Below are 19,863 nucleotides of genomic sequence, written 5' to 3'. Positions count from 1 at the left end.
CTACAATTGCTCTCCGTTATCTAAAAAGCAAATGTTGAAAATTGTAGCAAAATCGGATATCGTTTAGAATTAAAAAAGTTTTTGTATTTCATTTACGCCATTTAACAAAATTTAGTTTTAAACTAAATTTTAAAAAATTGAAAAAAAAAATGTTATAAAGTTTGTACATGTTATGGATTAGCTAGCATGTGACCTATTCAAATTTGAGGGATTTCAAAATTAGTTTTTGGTCACAAATTTTTTAAAATTATTGCTTAAAAATAGATTTCGTAGCCTATTATCTATTATCTAATATTTAATTTCAGATTGTTTTCTTTTGCGTTGCTAATTGAAGTGTTAATCCTTTTATATCTGGTGTCAAATCTTATAATCTGCCCTTTTCATTGTTTTGTTTATTTGTTTGTTTTGATTACATTACTTTGTCTACCATATCCGCGTTTGATATAGCGTTTTGCTTTAACACATCACTTATATTGTAGCACAAAATATTTGCTATCGCTTTTTAAGATAACTGCCCTATCATCTGATTTTGAATTTTTGAAACGTCAAATTTGACATCTCTGTATACTTTGTGGTTAACAGGCAGGAAATTCAAAAATAGACCCGCCTTCGTATTACAAAAATAATATGCTTTTTTTTTACTTCGACACATTTATCTCATATTAATCTGTTGTCAAAAATACTGTAAAATTTTTCTGTCTGGGACAATTTTGACCCTAGAAATTTAAAATTATAATATCGTAAATAAACAACCATAAGAAACAATCTGATATATATATTAGAAATGTTTTTCTTAAGAAATAATTTTAACAAATTTGTAACCAAACAGCATAATTTTCGTAAAATCCATCAATGCACTATAGTTCAAAGTATCACTTTTTCCGTGCGAAATTCAAATTTCGAAGTTGTTATTATTCATTATTTTTTGTTGTCAACCTGTTACTAAAACTCCAATGCAATCAAATTCGCAATTGGTTTTTTGTAAAATACTAAATACTGCTTGGCAGCACGCCGTCGAAGTCAAAATTTCGATACATTTTTAAAAATTTGTGAATAGTATCAATATTATATAGTAACTTTTAACCGTTAATTGTGGAAAGTGTGTGAATAATTTAAATAATGTTTAAAATGGAAAACAACCAGACGTCTAAGTATTTAATTTTTCTTTCCTAAATATTTGGAAACTATTTCCCTTTATATTATAAATTACAATTTTTAAACATAACCTTAAAGTAATTTATTTTGATTACAAAACTTTAAGTTTATAGAAGCTTTTAAAGTTTAACGTTTGTTAAACTTGAAATAAAAATAAATAAATATATTGAAATGTTGTGAATTCATTTCACTTTATTTCATACTGCGCATTTTTGCGCTTTCTGTGTAATTTAATTTTTTCTAGGTTACTGTGCTATAAAAAAAAATTAACTTTTTGAAATTTGGCTAAAAGAACGCCAAAAAGGCACAAAGTATGATGCTATTATTAAATATATTGTGAAGAAAATTAGTGCTTCTGTTATTCCTAAGGGCTGTAAGAGATTATTGGATGAAAAAGCCCGCCATTTTGTCTACAATTATTTAAAAGTAAGATGTCAAAAATGAAGAAGATAGGAAGATAATTTTCGAAATACAATCACTTTATGGCTTAATGGTGATATATGCTTTCATATTTGTATCTTAGGTTACCAATGACATCCACAGTACACAAGGTATTAATACATTCGAAGCAGATGATGGAAAATACAGACGAAGAAATAGGATCGTTCGCACCCTGGTAGATCGCACACCTGGTGGGCCCATGCGGTCAAAATTTAAACTCGTCAACACTTCATCTTTGCACATGTCAAGTTTTATTCAAATCTAACTAAGGACTAAGGATATAGAAATTACAGATTTATTTCCCTCGTTTTTTTCTATACCACTGTGCGAAGTTTTATCTGATAATTCAATTAATATTTTGAATCAAATGTGTTTACAAAATGAATTACTGATGCAACTAATTTGACTGAAAACTAATATGAAATAAATTGTTTCTAATCAATAGCAATGAATTTACTTTATTTTTCTCCTAATGGTCGACAAAGGGTTAATTTTTTTTTAAATTTGTTGAAACTATAAGTATTTCCACCTATGGTCCAATTTTGGTATCAAACAGTAGAATACTTTAATAGTTATTAATTTCGCACGGAAAAAGTGATACTTTGAACTATAGTGCAATGTCAAATCAGTCCCCACACTTCACAGTGGGGGAAATGAAAAAAAAAAAATAGAAACAAATCTGCAACTATCGGACTATGAGTTTATTCCGATTTTAATAAAATTTCCCACGACTATAGAGGAGGTGTAGCTGAGTTTAAGTTTTAAATTTGGACTTTAAACACTGAGTCTCAAGACCTAAAATTTTTTTTCTCCGTCCGATTTGAAAGATTTTTATATGTGTAGAATCTACAAGAAGAGAGTTTGCTTCAACTATATTTTATCTATTTTTTTACCTACCTTAGTCTGGATTTTTATTAATAGCTGATCCAAATCTATCCCGATGTTGTTGAAATGTATATTTTTGAATTAGGAAAGAAGAATTTTTTCAAAATCAGTACTAAGTCAAAAGTTATGTGCATTTAAATTAAAAAAATTTAAAAGTAGTACTTACATTAATAAAGAAAAGAAAAATAAATAATTCGTTGATTCAAACGGTCTGCTATTAGGTAATATTATCATAATGTCCAAATATATTATGATAGTTTAAACATATTTTTGTTGTGTTTCAAACAAAAAAGTTCTAAACTAATACGACTTTCTAAACAAATTTTTTTAATTCATTTATGAGATACATTTCTTTTATGAAACTTCGTCCAATATATTTGACCTCAACTGGCAGGCATTTAATGTCTGAAAGGGTTAAACTATCATAATTTATAAGGACATTATGACCTAATAGATCTTTGGAATATCCCAAATGTGTTTATAATTTCAAAATTTGTATAACTGTGAGTTCTGGAGCCTATTTTCTGTGTAAATTGCAACTTAATGCAAAATTTTATCTAATCACAGCTGCTTTCCTATAATTGAAACCTCTTTTGTATGATCCAGTATCAACGTGTAGGAAATTGTGTCTTCTTTCCAAAAATATATAAAATATTTAAGAATTACATAAATTTATAGAAGAATTTTTGCAAAAATATAAAAATATTAGCAGATTTTTTTTGTAGAAAATTCTTATTTTTAAAATGCAATAAATTTTTTTTATAAATTAATATTGATGATAGAATAACCGCACAAAATTTATGGACTCTATCTTTTACAGTACCCTGTATATTAGATTTTAGTAGTTTTTTCGGCCAATTCGCGCTTTAAACGATTCAGTTGCGTTCGGTGCAGGTTCCCTCTGGTGAAACTTTTTCTCCCACCAAATATATTACCTTAGTGCCATCATACGATCTCAAACGCTTCGGGTGCAAAAATGATTTTATTTTATAGCGTTCAAACCTCATTTCGGACACGCAAAATTGTCACTCGGCTTCAATTCGTATCGTATTCAATTTCCCTGCTTTTGGATGAATCCTGCTTGCAAACGTTTGAAATTGCTGCTTGAGTAGCTCCCAATGATTTTGAGTCTGACACATTATTCATGGTTTAATGCCTCCAATTCTTGGTCTTCAAACTTTTGTGGCTATTCTGGGCGATCTTTGTCTTCCATGTCAACATCCCCACTTCTGAACCGAACAAACCAATCTCGCACGTTGAACCACATTCACCAGAAGCTTTGCTGAGCAATCGGTGTGCTTTAGCAGTACTTTTTTCAAATTAAAGAAGTACAGTAAAACTTCCTGCATACCTATGACGCTTTGTTGGCACAAAATTCAGCATTTTGGAAGCAAAAAAAAGACTTGGTGTTTACAATATAATGTTCAATATCTAAGTTGGAATAAATGACAGATATCTACATATATTGCAAAATGACATATAATTTATTAACACATTGACTGCCAAGGCACTTTCAGCAAATAAAATGCTGGGGGCCACAGCATTTTCTTTGCGTAATCTCTTCGAAAACGTCAATATTGGAATTTAGGCTACTGTCAGTAATATTTACTGCTTAGAAACAGATTTTTTTTTTATAAATAAGAGGGTCTTACGAAATGGCGAAAAGGATTTTTTTTATGGGATACTGAGTTAGATTACAAAAAAATACTCAGTACAAGTTCAGAAAGTGATGAAGAATGTGAATATTACAGTTTTGATGAGGAACTTCCAGACAACATCGAAAAAATTCTTAAAATCCAGCACTATTGTCTGATATGTCTCTAGAGAGTAAACGTCGTGTCGGACATATGTGTCCGACGTGGCAGTCAATGTCTTAAAATCAAAAACTGCGATCAAAAGATACCCCATCTATTTTAAATCCCGCTTTTTATTTCATTTTTTTTTTTCGTAAAATATTGCTACTTAGACTCAAAAAATTATCCGATTTTGCTACAATTTTCAGTATTTGTTTTTTGAAGAAAATTTAAAAGCTTTAAAATAAGGACCACCCTATGAGTATGATAAAATTCAACTAACATTTGTTTAGCACAATGGCAACGGAAATGTATAAGAGCACATACATACATATATATGAACAAAAGCATACAAATTTACAGAAATATAAAATCAAAATATACACATATAGACCATTTAAAATTTGCATTAGGCACAAACCTCTTCAACCAACAATTCGAATGCATTAAATAAATACATTTACAGGCAAGCACAGATTTACTTTAATTCAATAATATTTAAAAACGGTTCATCTTTATACAATACTCTTCAAATAATTAAGTAATTTTTATGTGAAAATAACTGAATAATGATCAAGGAACGTGGAATTATGGTCAAAAAAAGTATTTTATGCGCATAAAATATTCAGTAAAAAACCGAAAAATATGCTCTTAAAATGTAAACAAATTTTCTCTTAAAAACAATATAAACACTTAATTTCTTCAATAATAAATAATAACCAAATTTGCATACCAAAAATATAAGAAAAACATTACAATTTTTCAAGAAATAAAAACGATTTTTTTTAATTTTTGATTTAATATAGATTCCAAATATTTATTGATCTTGCTAAAGTACCAGTACATAATCCAAATCAATACTATGTTATTGTTAAAATTGACATCCAAAATTTTAAAAGAACTGTCAAATTGTCTAAAAATTCATGTTTGCCTACCTAGCAACATCTTTATGAGTGTAAATAACAGTGCTAGGTAAATTCTCTCCGATAATATTTACAATTAAAAAATTCATGGAATATTTTTTTGAAAAATATGAAAAAAAATTATTTTTATTGAGTTTTTGCAAAGATACATATTTTGCAAATTGAATTAAAATTTTTTATTTATGAATATTTTTTAATGAAATTTTTAAGTTATAAAGATTTTTCTATTGAAAATCGAAAAAGAAAAACAAATTTTAAAATTTTTAATCAGGAATCCCGCAATTTCCAAAAAAGTGGATATTTCCAATATTCATACCATTGGCGGAGTTATCGGAACCCTTTACAGGATAATTAAGAACATATTTGGCCATCTAAAATTGGTTACTATATTTTAATAGCGATAATGTGATAATGTGATGAATTTTACATAAAAATAGGCGTTTTTGGATGGACTTGATCCCCTCGGTATCAGCAATTTTCAAAATTGTTTTCATTTAAAATATTTAGTGTAAAGTTAGCTTTTCAAAAAGTATAAATTCCAAATAGATCTTTTTTTCCCAGAAACTAGCAACAAATTGCATTTTTTAAATTTTTAAATTCAAATGCTGCACCCCTGGTGGGCTCATGAGGTCCAAATTCAAAACTTAAACTCGACAAATTTCATTAAAATCGGACTAAGGGTTTAGGAGTTACAGATTTATTTCCCTTTTTTTATTTTAATTTTACTAACAAGCTTAAACCTTCACATAGTAAAATTTGAGTGTTGTTTTCCTATTCAGCTGTGGTTGATATATTCATGGAATTGCCCTTAGGTATGTGCTAGAGTATCCAAAAGCGAAACCGAAAACCGGTTTATTTAACTTTTCGGTTTTTTGTCAAACTGGTTTTTGTAAGACGGTTAACCGGTTTTAATGAAATATATCGACGCCTTCATTCTATAACGTTCTAAGTGTACTTAGAACGTTTTTAATCTTCTTGAATTTTTGAATCCTACGTTCTTATAAGCATAAACGTTATAAGCATAAATCTACTTAGACTACACATATAGTCGTAAGAATTTTCCATTCTAAAATGTAGTAAGTACACTTAGAATACTTTTGCTTGGACTATTTTAAATTGACTTGAAAACTAAGTTGATTTAGTATGTTATGAAAGGGATATTTTATAACGTTGTGTTTTTTATGTGTATTTGGTATGTTCATATGTATACTTAGGTGATTAAGTTAAAAACAATAGACCTATCAAAAACATGCTAAGTAAACTTAGACGACCAATAGCCAATATTTTCTCCGTGCTAAAACATTCTATATCATTTTTAGCTATGATCCAATTCAAATTTATAAATTCAGAAAATACTATAAAAATTCTACTCAAATTCTACTAAAAACAGTGAAAGAACAAATGGCGTATCTTATATAGTTTACGAGATATCTCGTGAAAACTTTGAGAGCTCGTAACTCAAAACTCACTTTTTTGACTTAGAATGTTATAGAATGGAGGCGTCGATATTTCCTAAAGCTCATTCAAACATATTTACAAAAAAACGTTGATATCATTTTTAAAAATATTGATTTATTTTATAGAAAATTATAGCATTTGACAATATTTCGTAAAAGATATAAAATAATTGCATAAAGATAGAGCCTTAAGAATTCAAAAATTCTAAATTTTCGAAGATTTAGATACAATTCTTAACACATTTCGTATTTGCTTCCACAAATAAAAATAAATTTGAGGAGACCTTTTTCATATTAAAAGTTTTCGGTTAAACCGGAAACTGGTTTTTCAAATTTGCTGTTTTTTTTGGACACTCTAGTTACTAGAGTCCGGCTTGACCGACCATACTTTCTTACTTGTTTTTGCTTCAATTTGTAACTATAACTCCGAAACTACTGAGCCTACTGAAACGCAATATCTATTGCGTTATAATGTAAATATAAAAATTTACATTTAAATTTTTCTAAGTTTATTTTAATAATATCGTACTAGTTGTTTTTGAGTTATTACAACATAAGTGGAGAAGTGTCAAAATATTGACAATTGTAATTAAAACTTAATTTAAAAAAAAAATTATCCATAGAATTGAAAAATTTTACCTTATTTGTACTTAGGTAGCCATGATACATCAAATCTATATAGTGGTTATTCAAGGCATTTTTGCTGTTGATCTGTGTTATTATTTTGCTTATTTTATATTTTGTTTAATATTTGTTAATTTTCCTACTCTGTATTTCAATCGGTTACATTTTTCTTCGTTTCCTTTTTGTATGTCGTGGTAATTTTTCCAAAATCACTGCAATATGTGCCATGTTGTTATATTTCTATTTTATGTTTCTCTGAAAATGACACTTTACAATCTTAGAATAAGAATATTTTTGTTCACTTTGCCATCCATTTCTGAGTGTGATTCTATGTATTGCAGCGGATTTCCTGATGAAAAAGAGAGGAAACAGTTTCTTATCTTGTCCTTATAATGCAGTTTAATATAACAGTATCATCAATATTTTGCCAATTTCAAAGGATGGTTTTTTTAATTTGTATTTTTCATGCGTATTTAATATAATATTAATATTATTTTTAAGAGTTTAGCGTTAAAGTAAATTAATATTTTTCATGAGTTTAAGAGTTTAAGTGTCTTGAAGGACTTTAATTGAAATGATTTTTTAATCTTTCCTTTATTTATAATCAAAAGTACACAATTTTATGTTTCTAAGTTCATTCTACAGTTCATGCACAAAATAACTTAGGGTTATTTTAAATATATTAAGAAAAAAACAAAAAAATCAGTAAATTGTTAGACAAATTTGTCTCAATTATACTTATAATTATTAATTACAATAAATTACAATAAAATTATAATTACTACTTACCATTCTTATAAATTCTTTCAACAAATGTTTTGAACATTAAAAAAATATATTTTATTCTATCCACTATGGTTTCAAATCCAGTTTTTATGGCATAAACTAAAATAATCATGTCAGAGCTTTTAATTTCAGCACCTTTAATGTCCATGACATATAAATAAATTTAAACAAAAAATAGTAAATTGGACCACGCCCACACTCTACGCCCACTAAATGGGAAGGTATCTAAACTGAACTCTTTTTTATATATAAAAGAAAATTATATATATATGTTTTATTTGATTTTTTTTGTTAATATTCAGATTTTTATTGATTTTTTTAAGGAACCCACTCTATTAGTACATCATATTTGCGCCCGTTAGTTGTCCAATCCGAAAGAATTTCGGTACGGGTAATCAAAAATTGTGCTAAAAAAAATGAAAATTGTGGGTGTTTGCTGGAAAATGCTGGCGAGATATGAATATACACTCAAAATACACACTTTGGCGAACACTTCCACATTTAAACTTCCATGCAAGTTCGTGCCCAAACACAACTTTTGTCGACGGAACTTATAGGTTATGGCGAGACTATAAAACTACACAATCACAATATCAAGAATTACGACAAGGACTCAACAAAAATAAAATTCAAAAATATGCCATAGAACTACTTAACTTGGGCTACATTTGCACTTTTTTGAAATACGTTATAACTTTATTTTTTAAGGTTTGCTCGTTATACAATTGTAATACTGTTTTAACACTTATTTAAGAATACGTGTTTAAAGTTTCAACTTTGAAAGCCTAGTAGACCAGCAGTGTTGTTAACTGTTTTTTTAAATATATTTTCTTGATTGCTTGGAGTATTGTCTTTAGGAAAACAAATTAATTTTTAAACATTTTTTAAAAAAAAATTTTGAATTTTTGCCAAAAAAAAATCGATTTGGGACCATAGTGCTATCCAGAGATCGTAGCGGTTTTAAGTGATATCAAAGAAGTTATTTCATAATAGTTATTTTGTGACTTGAAATTTATTTTTCAATGTAAAAATAAAAGTTCGCATGATACTCTTATAAAGAGAGTTTTATTTTGCCGCCATAAAATAAAACTCATTTGCGGAGTTTTATTTTGTTCGATAAAACTCAATTTATTGCCGCTGGTCAGATCATTACAATTTGTAAAGGACCTTGCATTGCATTGAATAAATCGTCATTAAAATAAAAACAAGTGGAATATTAATTGGTTATTGTTTGATTCCTATTACTTAATTGTTATTGTATTTTTCTTAAACAAATAAATTGCTACACACATTATTCAAAGAAAGATACTGAAAAAAGGAAGAAAATAAAGAAAATAAACGAAATGAGTTGAGATCTTTTTATTAATATCAACATGGATTCTGAAAGAACACTTCTTTCTATACATAATGCAAAGCATCATTTCCTTTTACTGAGAAATATATAAAAATATTTATTTATTAGGTTTTTTTATCAAATAAAATTAAATTGCTTATATTTGTGAGTTTGTATATTCTTTATTTTTTTTTAATTTGTGCGTGTAAATAAACAATTGTCAAAGAAAGCATCAACTATAATACCGATGCCTGATTGCCTTTTTAATGCGTTCAAAATACTCAATGGCGGCGTTACACAGTATACACGTTACGTATACTATACACTAGGGCGGGTCGATTTGTAGGGACGCAAAAAAATCGTCCAAATGATAAGGAAAATCGTATTTTAGGGATCAAAATAAGAAAATTTTCCCAAGGAACCATACCTCTAAAATGAATGCTGATGTTCCTTATTTTGACCCAAAGGTAAAATTTTGAAAAATTTGGAGAATTTGACTAAGCATATTTTTCCAAATTTGTTTATTATGACACGAACGCCATTTTGTGCTTGTTGAATACTCCGCTACTAAACGCTGAAACTATTCGTGTTAATCATTTCGCTCATTGCGAGCAAAAGTTATGTTGGTTTAAAATTTAAACTAAATCTTAAAAATAAAGCTATGCTGATTCTCAAAGACGCATGATTAATATTATTTATTACCTACAACTAGGGATGCCAGATTCAGAATCGCCAAAAGCTGGACATTGACTTGTAAAAAGCTGGACAAATCAAAAAAAAACTGGACACTAAAAATATGACCGAGAAAATGTTAATTTGTATGTCCTTTTTTCTTCATACCAAAAGCTATCGAAAAATCGATGGCACAATATCAATATGTATGGATGTAAATAAAGAAAGAATTAAAAGTAATAAATTAAATACTAAAAACACTGCCACTTTATTTCGTTTTTGAGCTTACGGATTTGGCCAATTCCAAACCTTTAGAGATCTGTAAACAATTTTAAAAATCTATACAAGATTCCTCTAAATTTGTTCATATTAATATTTTATCTCTGATCAGGTCCAATGACAATCGGTTTTTTATTTAGTATAGAGATTGTTTAAAATAGGAAGAACTCTATAAATTCTATTTTTTAAAAAAGAGGAGTCATCACCAAAGTCGTAACGATTTTCTAAAAAGTTAACCGCTGTTTTTACAAAGTCTTCTAATTCCGTCTTAACCCTCTAATGCCCAAGCATACCCAAGGCACTTATCGCAAAAATGCCAATAACTGCAAATATAACTGATTTTGCATTTCAAAAACTCATACAACAGTTGCTAAAAAACACACTTGAATTATTTTATAAACCTTTCAATGTTTTTGAAATGAAATATCAGTTATTTTTGCATATATTGGCATTTTGCGATGAGTGCCTTGAGGCATGCTTAAGCATTAGAGGGTTAAAAGTTTTAACTTCATTAGGCGAATATTTTTTCAAAATGGTGTTAACTTTGGTGCCAAAACATGTGTTATGTATTCTACATTTAAGGCTATTTATAAGAACTGTCATTATATCCTGCAACTCTAAAACTGTACAAGAGTAATTCTCAAGAGCTGTAAATTCCTGCATTGTGTTTTGCATAAAATATAAATATGCTTCTGATAATCCTTCACGTTTACATTCTTCTTCATTGACATTATAATCAGAAATTCCATATGAATGACTTTTTGTCATTTATTTTGTTCCTTTCTTCAAAAAATACATACACTTTTTTGCATAAGTTATTACTGTGTCCTAATTAGAGTTAGTAAGTTTTCATTTATGGATATTATTGTCGAAAATTTCTATTTAGCTGGACAAATTCAATTTTAGCTTGAAACTGGACAGGCATCAAAAAAGCTGGACAATCCAGCCAAGTCCAACCCGGCTGGCAACCCTACCTACAACACATTTATATTTATCATACGCCCTATAAACAAAATTTATACACAATACATGCATCATGTAAAGTGCCATAAATGGTGATTTTTTGAAATTTTTGTATGGGGGGACCCGCCTAGGGGGTATGCCACTAGCATGAGTGGGTCGGCCTTCCAAAGTTAGTGCGGGTCGGTCATACATTTAGACTCGATTGGGGCACTTTAAATGGGTTAAAGTGGGATTTTTCAAAATTTGACCTTTGGGTCAAAATAAGGACCATCAGAATTCCTTGGGCAAGGTTTCTTATCCTGATCCCTAGAGTACGATTTTCCTTGTCACTTGGGCGATTTTTAAATCGACCCGCCCTACTATACACAGTAAACATTTTGTACGGCGTCATAATGCCGCCTTTACTTTGTTCAAATACAAAGCAAGTAACATTTTGGAAGTCAGCCAGTTTAAAGGAATATTAAGAACTGTTTGGTTAAAGTTGGTTCCTTAGACAATAAATTGTAACCGTGGCCTTTTTCAATTTATTTTCCAAACACTATTTAATAAATCACCAATGGAATCAAAGCATTAAGTCGTGCAACCCCCCAAAGAGCAGTTTTGCTAAATTAATTTCTCCGAATAATAATTAAAAGGTTTTCAATCAAAAAACGACAGTTGCATTTTCAAATAAATCTTCTACCGCCAGAATTTGCTAGAAAGAAAAAAACTCAAATAAGAAACATTGACAAACAAAAAAAAAAAAACAATTCTAAACCATCTTTTAACCACCAATAAACACAAGGATTGGAACCAACCGACATACAAGCTCATGCAGACAGACAGACTTAGCCACTAAAACTAACACCAGCCATGTTGCAAGTGAAGCAGGAAGCAGAAGCCAAAATAGAAACAACAATTTATAGTCAACAACCATCAAAGCAAATCAAATGGAATCGATCGACCGACCGACCAACACATTTACTTCAACAAATTCAAATCTGGAACGATTCGAATCTTACACACAAGGAGCATATGAAGATATGAGTTGTTGTATGTGTGTGTGAATGTTTTATACAAACGAGTATTTAATGTTAGAAACGTGCTGCAGCATTTCAAACTGTTGGAAAATTCAATCAATGTTTATGTGCGGTTGTTGTATTTACTGTGGTCGGAGATACCCATACACATACATACACACACTCTCAACACAAAATGTTTCATCTGTCTGTGTGTGTGTGTGTGTGTCTGTGAATTCTTAAAAGGAAAAACTTAAAAGGATGACGAAGAAAAAGTTGCAAGGAAAACGATGATAACCAGTGTCTTTGCCAGCCATGACCACGAGGTAAAATTGTTTAATCCTTGAAAGTAAAGAGGAAAATACTCTTTAGTAAAATAACCAACAAAACAAAAAGACTAAAGCAAAAAAGAAACATGGTCAACAACTTTATCGATAAAAAAGTTAAAAACCTTTAAAAGAAGAAAAAGAAAAAATTATGATCATTACTATGCCGAAGTACATACAAATCACATTGAACACAACTGTTGTTGGCATTTTTTTGTTGAACACCAGATTCAATTTATGCTGATATTGCAATGGTCCTTTGAACCTAAAGAAGCATTAAGTAAAAATAAAAAAACAAGTAACCCAAGTGCACAGGTGGTTAGAAAGAGGATTTTTTTAGCCAAATTTCACAAATTGTATTTGTAAACTATGGAGAAAAAAACGAGTTTCTAAACAAAGAAACTAGTTTCAATTATACGAATACTTGATCATGTACTTGCACGAAAGTAAAATTTTCTAACAAATTTTCAGTTTGATTTTTTTTTTTTTATAAATTTGATAACAATTTTAGTTATTGGTTGATCTTTAATAAAAAAAATTTATTGAAAATACCTTTGTCGTAATTGAAAACACAAAAATTTCCTAAATGTGATGTCAATTATGAAAACAATAATTATAGTAAGATGAAGTAAGCCCAATCATATGATACCCTACACCGATTGTATGTCAATTATGAAAACTATAATTATAGTAAGAAGAAGTAAGCCCAATCATATGATACCCTACACCGATTGTATGATTATAAACAGTTTTCTTATGAAACTTATTTGAATAACAACATTTTGAAGATATTTATGCTCGATGAAGTGATTTTCGTCACAAATTATTAGTGAATAAATAATCTATATACATATATAAAAATGAAATGGTCCATGTATGTAATGGCATCACGTGAGAACGGCTGGAGCGATTTGGCTTATTTTTTTATTCTATTCGAAATTTTCAGGAGAAAAAGAAAGAAAAAAATTCAAAAATTCTCGGAAATTTTTTTTTTAGCCCAGTCAACTGTAATAAAAAAACTACCTAAAGTATGCAACAAATTTATATATTTTATTTGCAAATAAATAAGAACATGCAGGTGTATGTGGGTTGGAGAAACTTGAAGAACTAACATTAGTAAATGCCACCGGGCGAAACCGGTTTTTAAAACATTTACCATAATATGTATAAATTTGTCATCATAAATTTAAAGGTTATTAAACAACTTTTCCGAAAATATAACTTTTGAGGTACAGTTAATAAATATTTTCTAAAATATGCAGTTTTTAATGTTGGTATGTCACAAAATTCTTGGTGTTCGAATTAATAGTGGTTAGGGCTCGTATGGGAGCTATGGAACATTGTGGACCTATCGATACTGAATTTGGTTGTGCGAGTTTAGTTTATATAAAACTTATTTGTGCCGAATTTTCAGATGGGGCAGTTGTATGGGGGTTAGGAGCAATAATGGACCGATTCAACAGGCTTATGCTATGTTCACACTTTTTAAACGCCAAGTGTGACAAGTTGGATAATTGAAAGTACAATTTTCGATATTGCTTGAACTTTAATAAACAAATTGATTGAAAATAAAGTTTTCGTAAAAATGTATTTTAATTTTTACAAGCATTTTCTCGATAAAGTGAAAAATAAAACTAAATTGTTTTGATTCATCCTAAGTAAAAAAGGAGTTTTTGTAATAAATATAGGAATTCAAATGTATTTTATTTAGTGATTACGTCTTTTTAATCATATATTTGTCATGTGTGACCCTACCTTAAGTATTATGTTGGATATGTCTGGTTTTATTGCTGTAGCGACACCAATGCATTGAATCAATAAAAGAATCAATCGTCACCTTTGTAATATTTTGCAATTTCCCTTATGTCCACATCTGATAAAGCTTCTATCGTGATATAATTTTGAGTCTATATTTTGCGATCTAAAATTTCCTCGATCTAAAAAAAATTTGCGATCTAAAAACAATCGGAATGACAAATTCAAATAACCCACATCTTTTGGGTATAAATATTTTGTACTATTTTAATTAATATATTCCGGATTGAATTGCAATTGTTGGTTGGATTTTAGCTTAGCTTAAAACAGTCTTCTATATACCAGGAATATTCATTCAAGTGTGGTTTATTACAAACAGTGGCTTTGCATTGTTAAGAATTTTTTTTATTTTTATTTATCAATTTTCTGTCCAGATTTTCTCCCACTGTGCCATAAAACATGCATCCGTATCCTTGGAAACGTTACATTTTGAAACGATTGTATATTAATTCATTTTAATGTTCTTGACGCATACACATACATGAGTGCACTAATACTTATGCCATATGTGCATTTATAATTGTACATTCATTTATAATATCAATGTTTTCCGAGATTGTATTTATTTTTGTGTCTGTTCTCTTGTGTTTCAATCTCGGGGCATGTGAGTGTGTTACAGTAGGATTGCCCTTATTTTGCAGTTTTTTTTTCGATTTTCTATGGTCCATGTTATAAAATTGATCTTTGCCAATCAGTGCAAAGCGTTTAGCATAGAGAAATACACATAGAACGGAAACTAGAAAAAAACTCAAACAAACAAACTACTCAAAATAGTCACAAAAATATACAACTTTCATGCATATGCCAAATTCCAATTTTTACATTATAAATTTTGTTTTAAACGAAATTTAAAAATTTTATTCTTTTCTACACAGAAAAAACCATGGTACAATCAGTTACCAGGTACAATTATTAGAGAGAGTTTTCATTATTCAACCCTAAAACGTCAAACTATGTGTTTAATTACTTACCTTTTTTCAATTTGTTACCTCGATATTTTATACATTTTTAACGTTTTAATTGAAATTAGTACACATTTATTTAATAAAATATAGTTTTTCTTCAATTATTAATGAATTTATGGTTGAAATTGAATTTTTTCGTAACACAAATTTAAATTCAATTATTTTTTTTTGGCATTTCCTTTTTATATTTTTTAATTTTCTTTTGTTTGACGTTATAGGGAATGTATAATTGAGAGCATACTTTCTAATAATTGTACCTTGCAAATTCTACAATAGAAAAAACTATTTCTTAAACCGTTTCAATTCAAATATTTGTCACATATTGAACTGGTTTCAATTATTTCATAATTAAATCAAGTATTCATTTGCTCAAAAACAAAATTTCTTGATATTTTCTATTGAATTTTGAATTTGATTATTTTGACAATTGAATATTCAATTTTCGTTATTGGTTGAATTTCAAATACAAAAATTATTGAATAGATTATTTTGGTAATTGAAAACACATTTTTGTTATTTTTTATGTTTCACTTACGAATATTTGTATTTGAAATTCAACCAATAGCGAAAATAGTATATTCAATTGTCAAAATAATCAAATTCAAAACTCAAAATTCAATAGAAAATATCAAGAAATTTTGTTTTTGAGCAAATGAATACTTGATTTAATTATGAAACCAGTTCAATATGGGATAAATGTTTGAATTGAAATATAATTTTTTCTGTGTAATAAGTGCTAAATGCAGATCTAAAATACCACCAAAAAAAATTATAGCTTGTTCTAAGAAGAGCAACCCGTGCCGTGCCGACTTTCGATTTAGTTTTGAGGTGCATTTACAAGGGGAAAAATGCATTTTTTCAGTTTTTTTTGTTCATAAGTTTATAATTACTCAAAATTTGTATATTTAAACATCTAGGTTAAATACAAAAAACTATTTTTAATTGGATTTTTTCAATCTTTTTAATATTTTTGAAACAAATTACACATTTCACCGAAAACTCGAAATTTCAAATAAAATGTGCAACCTCTAAAATATATATTCGATTTTGCTCGAATTTTTAGATGACGGATAAGAATTTTAGAGCCAAGGAGTATTGAAAATCAAAATTGTACAAAATAAGAACCGCCCTAGTGCCCAGTTTGTGCTTACAAATCTTTATCAATTTATATGTTTCAGTTCTTTCAAGATTTGTAGTTCTTGTTCTTGTGCCATATAAATAAAAATTATGAGAAAATTCAAAAACACACATTCAAATAAAATAATACATTGCCTCTGCAGATTTTATGTAGCAACAACAAAGATGGATTGCCAAAAAATAAAATAACGACATTTATTTCTGTTTTTTTATAACAACAAAATATTTTTTTTAATAAAATGTTTTGTGTTTTTTACTTATTTTGCTCATCTTTCTTAATCTCCCATTAAAACGAAACAATATAAAAAACAAGAAATGAAACAGAAATAAAGCGCCAGCAGATAGAAGAGAAATACGAAAATCATATAAGAAGTTTTGTTCTTTTCTTTTTATTTGTACGGATATAAGTTCTACTTCATTTATCATCTCGTTATGAAATTCAATTTATTTATGGTTTCTCTGGAACATTTAATATATTGTCAGATTTATTGCCTCAATTGCTATGGGTATGAAAAATTTAAGCCATTTATTTTATATCCTGTACATGTAATTAATGATTCAAGTCAGTTTGAATTTTTATTTGTAGAACTTGATTGTTATATGCAGTTATCTCTATCGTATAGGAGTTGCTTAAGTATATTTAAATTTATTTATTTTCATTTATGGGATTTAGCTAAAATTTAAGGAATATAAAACAAAAAGTTATTAAAGCATGATTTGGTATAAGAAATCATATGTATACCATACAGTGGTATGAGAATAAAAAAAGAGGGATATAAATCTGTAACTTCTAAACCCTTACGCCGATTTGAATGAAATTTCACATGCGCAAAGAGGAAGTGTAGTCGAGTTTAAGTCTTGAAATTGGACCTCATGACCCCACCCGGAGCGGGACCAGGGGTTCCCAAAGTAGGACACCTCGGGTATGTTCAATTTTTAAAATGATCCTATTTCTTCGTTTGTGTTACGATTTAAAAAATTGCACATTTAGAATCTCCTCGTCGAGCACCACATAAAACCTCATCGTAGCTATCAATTATCTCTTATAGCTTAGGAGATATTCGCATTTGAAAATTTAATTTTCAACATTTTTACCCACCCTACTCCAGTTTTTTGGTGACCGCGGTTCCAAATATTCCCCGATTTTATCCATTTTTCTTTTATAGAATTAACAATAGATCTATATATCAAATAAAGAAATAAAGAAATAAAGAAAAATCATGGCTGAGTCCAAAGTTATATTCATTTGAATTTAAAAAAAATTAAAAAAGGCGATTTTTCGCAATTTTTTGGGGAAAAAAGTACTTTTATTCTTTTTAAGTTATCTAAAAAATTTCTAACAGGATGTATAATGAATTTGTACTTTTTGAAAAGCTAATTTTACGCCAAATATTTTAAATGAAAAAAAATTTATAATTTTTGATACCGACGAGAGCAGGTCCATTCAAAAAATGCCTATTTTTTATGTAAAATTCAACTTTAGGGCAAAAATTCTCAAATCGCATACTCGATATCAAAATATAGTAACCTATTTTAGATGGCCCAATAAGTTCTTATAAGTTCTTCTTAAAATCCCATTTTTGGGATTTTTCAAGATTTTTTTGGGAATTGCGGGATACTTGATAACAAATTTCAAAATTCGTTTTTATTTTTCCATTTTAAATAGAAAAATCTACATAACTGTGAAATTTCATTAAAAAATATTCATAAATAAAAATTTTATTTCAATTTGAAAAATTTGTATCTATGCAAAATTCAATAAAAAGCATTTTTTGTCATATTTTTCAAAAAAGTATTCCATGAATTTTTTAATTGTCAAAAGTTATATACATTTTTGAAAAGTAGACAAAATCCTCTATCCATTGATATATAACATGTCTACCTTATGTTTTTTACGTGTCAAATAAATTAGGGAAAACTAAACAACTCGCTGAGAATTTACCTAACATAGAAATTCATAAAAAAGCATGTTGCCTACATATTAACATTTTTATGAATGTAAATAACAGTGCTAGGTAAATTCTCAGCGAGTTGTTAAATTCAAAACTTAAACTCGACTACACTTCTCTTTGCGCATGTGAAATTTCATTCAAATCGGCGTAATGGTTTAGAAGTTACTTTCCTCTTTTTTTATTCTCATACCACTGTGTATCGTCGATTTTCCGGTCAATTAATTCAAAATGCCAAATGTTTTTAAAATAGAAATTTTTTTTTTAATTGCACACTGCTAAAAAATAAAAATTTTTGTCAGAACTTGAAAAACGAATGGGGGTTCTAGGCCTAGTTAAAACAAACAAAATCCGTTTTCAACGATTTTGAAACACCCTCAAATAATTTGTTAAAAAATCGCCAAATAAATCGTTAACTAGTCTGTAAATCGCCAAAAATCGCAATGTCGGCAATTGGAAATTTTGGTCGCCAAAGCCAATGAAAAATCGCCACGTTTGACAGCCCTGGTCAGTAAGATCCAATAAAATCATAAAATCTACATTCAAATTAATTTTTTTTCATTGAAAGCTGTATTTGTTAGTTAAAAGTAATGAAATATATTTGTTAAAAAAATAAATTCATACTAAAAAAAATTACATCCAAATTGTTTTTGGGCTTTAATGTTCAAAATATTATAAAATTTAAAAGCCTCGCCCACCCAAAAGTATTATATATTTCATTAAAAAACATAAAAAACTGCTTTAAATTAAAGTAAGACAATTATTTTTTCTTTATGTAGACTATATTGGGCTACTTATATTCCACGCTAGGTCGTTTTCCAACGAAATTCAGAAAACCACTTTTTTCCGATAGAAATCTTGTGCCTTCAACCGACATACTGATATGAACATATAAACGTTCCTATCTATAAGTATCCAGAATGTATATACTTTATGGGATAATAGATAGAGGTATTTGTTTTCCAACGATTATCTACAACTAGTTCTTAACTGATATACGTTTTCGTAACACCAATTATATTTTTCGTATTATTTTACTTTCTTATGTTGCTAAAATATAGGTCCATTTAATTGTTATAATGCATATATACTATGTATGTTTTTTTTTACAGAGTCTTGGCTTTCCTTTGGCCTCTTTAGTGGCAGTTAATCGCACAAATGCCCAATTGCGTTATTTATTGGGTGATCCTTGTCCCGAAGACAACAAAATGCGATTGTCATCAAGAATTGAATTTTACTGTGATATGCGTGCTGGCCGGGTAAGTAAAATTATATGTCAATAGACAAAATTCAAGTAATAAACACTTTTACAGCTAATTTTACAACACCAATGGTCCATAATCATAGTCAGAAATAAAGTAT

General features: G+C 28.6%; 1 protein-coding gene across 1 annotated transcript in view; it reads left to right on the top strand.

Annotated features, from left to right (window-relative positions):
• Positions 1 to 19,863, top strand: part of Lerp (lysosomal enzyme receptor protein) — a 263,489-nt gene that overhangs the window by 106,766 nt on the left and 136,860 nt on the right. Inside the window, exon 11 of the mRNA XM_065515622.1 lies at positions 19,614 to 19,760. Coding sequence (XP_065371694.1) covers positions 19,614 to 19,760 — 147 coding nt within the window. The remainder of the gene's footprint in view (positions 1 to 19,613; positions 19,761 to 19,863) is intronic.

The sequence above is a fragment of the Calliphora vicina genome, chromosome 1, assembly GCF_958450345.1.
Source record: "Calliphora vicina chromosome 1, idCalVici1.1, whole genome shotgun sequence".
NCBI classification, from domain to species: Eukaryota; Metazoa; Arthropoda; class Insecta; order Diptera; family Calliphoridae; genus Calliphora; species Calliphora vicina.
The sequence above is the reverse complement of the archived record's forward strand: the minus strand, read 5'-3'. Positions and strand labels throughout refer to the sequence as shown.